Source organism: Arachis hypogaea, chromosome 20 (assembly GCF_003086295.3).
Source record: "Arachis hypogaea cultivar Tifrunner chromosome 20, arahy.Tifrunner.gnm2.J5K5, whole genome shotgun sequence".
Classification (NCBI taxonomy): domain Eukaryota; kingdom Viridiplantae; phylum Streptophyta; class Magnoliopsida; order Fabales; family Fabaceae; genus Arachis; species Arachis hypogaea.
This window is the reverse complement of record NC_092055.1, coordinates 128,441,975-128,443,534: the sequence shown is the minus strand read 5'-3', so window position 1 is coordinate 128,443,534 and position 1,560 is coordinate 128,441,975. Positions and strand designations below refer to the sequence as shown.

Genomic DNA, 1,560 nt, shown 5'->3' with positions numbered 1-1,560 from the left:
CCTCTTTTGTACAGCTGTAATGCCCAATACTTATTGAGTAACCCATATGGTTAGCAACCTGTGCCAATTCCCCCTCAAACTCTTCAACTTCCATGTTTCCACACAACCACCTGGCAAAGACGTCATAGAACATCTGCTGGTTGGTGTTTGAGGTCACATTCTTCTGCAGATGCCGTACACACAACCTATGGGTTGCCCGGGGCAATACTTGCCTAACTGCAGCAATCATTGATTCATCCCGTCAGTCACGACAATAGAGGGCATCTTGCCACACATGACTTCTAACAAGTTCTCCAACATCCACCTGTATGAATCGATTGTCTCATCTAAAACCAAACCAAAACAAAAACTTATTGTTTGCTTATGGTTGTTTGAACCGAAGAATATGACAAGAGGTATGTTGTATTTGTTCTTCTTATATGTCGAATCGAATGCAACCACGTCCCCGAAGTGTTGAAAATCAACCCTGCTAGGACCATTTTCCCAAAACATGTTTGCCAACATACCTTCTTCAGTCAAATTGTACCGGGCGATAGACATAGGATCAGCAGCTGCCTTGCCTTCCAGGTAGACTATAGCAGCGTTCATGTCTCCATCAACAACCTTTGCATGCTTCGAACGATCAATATAGTTGTATGCGTCCTTCTTGGTAAAACCCAAACAAGAATAACCACCCACAATCCCAGCCATGTACCCTAATATCTTAGACGTTGGCAAGCCATACGCATGCATTCCATCCATGTGGGCCTTTGCGGAACTAGATATTGCCCAGAAACTTCGGATCATGTGAATCATTCCCCTATGCATCAATTCATGGTTATGCTCGAGGATTACTTTTCGAACCTTCCAAATTGAGCTCCCCTTATCAAGGTATACAGACATAAGGGCCTGGCAATTTGTGCGTGTCTCAGGCCTATGAGATCTCTTCCTATCTAATTTGTTGTAGTGCTTTTCATCCCTTAGGTCAGCCCTGTTATAGAAGAACCTTTTTCTCACTATAGTCCCATCTTCATCCTTCGCATAGTCTCCCTTACGGACCCCAAATCTCTTGCATTTTCCTACCTTCAAATAAAACTCATTCGCATGCTCTTCACTTCGAAACACATTTTTCATTATATCCTTTGCACTCAACCCAGTCATGTCTTCATATTCACGACCATCCTCATTTGACAACAACTCAGCCTTTTCTAAGTCATCCTTGTCAACAACATCATTGTTTGAAAGGCCTAACTTAGATTCACTTTCATCCAGTGACAAACTGATTGTCTTGCCCATCCCACCATAGCAATAACTTGAAGTTGGTTTTCAAATAACTAACTCATTGTGCAATAAAATTACACGCTTTTACCTCTAGCCAAGTTCTATGCCATCAACCATATATAAACCAAATCAAAGGCTACTAAGGGCCGAATCTCATTAGATGACATCACAATTATCAAAATTCATCCAACCTATCTCAAACTCAAACTTAATAAAACTTTAGAGCACAAGGACAAGTTATGCATGGAAACAAGAGCAATTTAACAAGAATAAGACCTTCATAAAAAAACTCAGCAACCC

At 41.3% G+C, this 1,560-nt stretch overlaps 1 protein-coding gene across 1 annotated transcript; it reads right to left on the bottom strand.

The window, feature by feature from the left end:
* Window positions 1-225: 225 nt before the first annotated feature.
* Window positions 226-1,275, bottom strand: LOC112786346 (protein FAR1-RELATED SEQUENCE 5-like). The gene has a single exon (XM_025829735.1). It carries the CDS (start codon window positions 1,273-1,275, stop codon window positions 226-228), a length of 1,050 nt encoding a protein of 349 aa, XP_025685520.1.
* Window positions 1,276-1,560: the final 285 nt, after the last annotated feature.

Coding starts and splice junctions, on each gene's coding strand:
- LOC112786346 (XM_025829735.1), bottom strand. CDS start 1,275: ATGGGCAAGACAATCAGTTTGTCACTGGATGAAAGTGAATCTAAGTTA.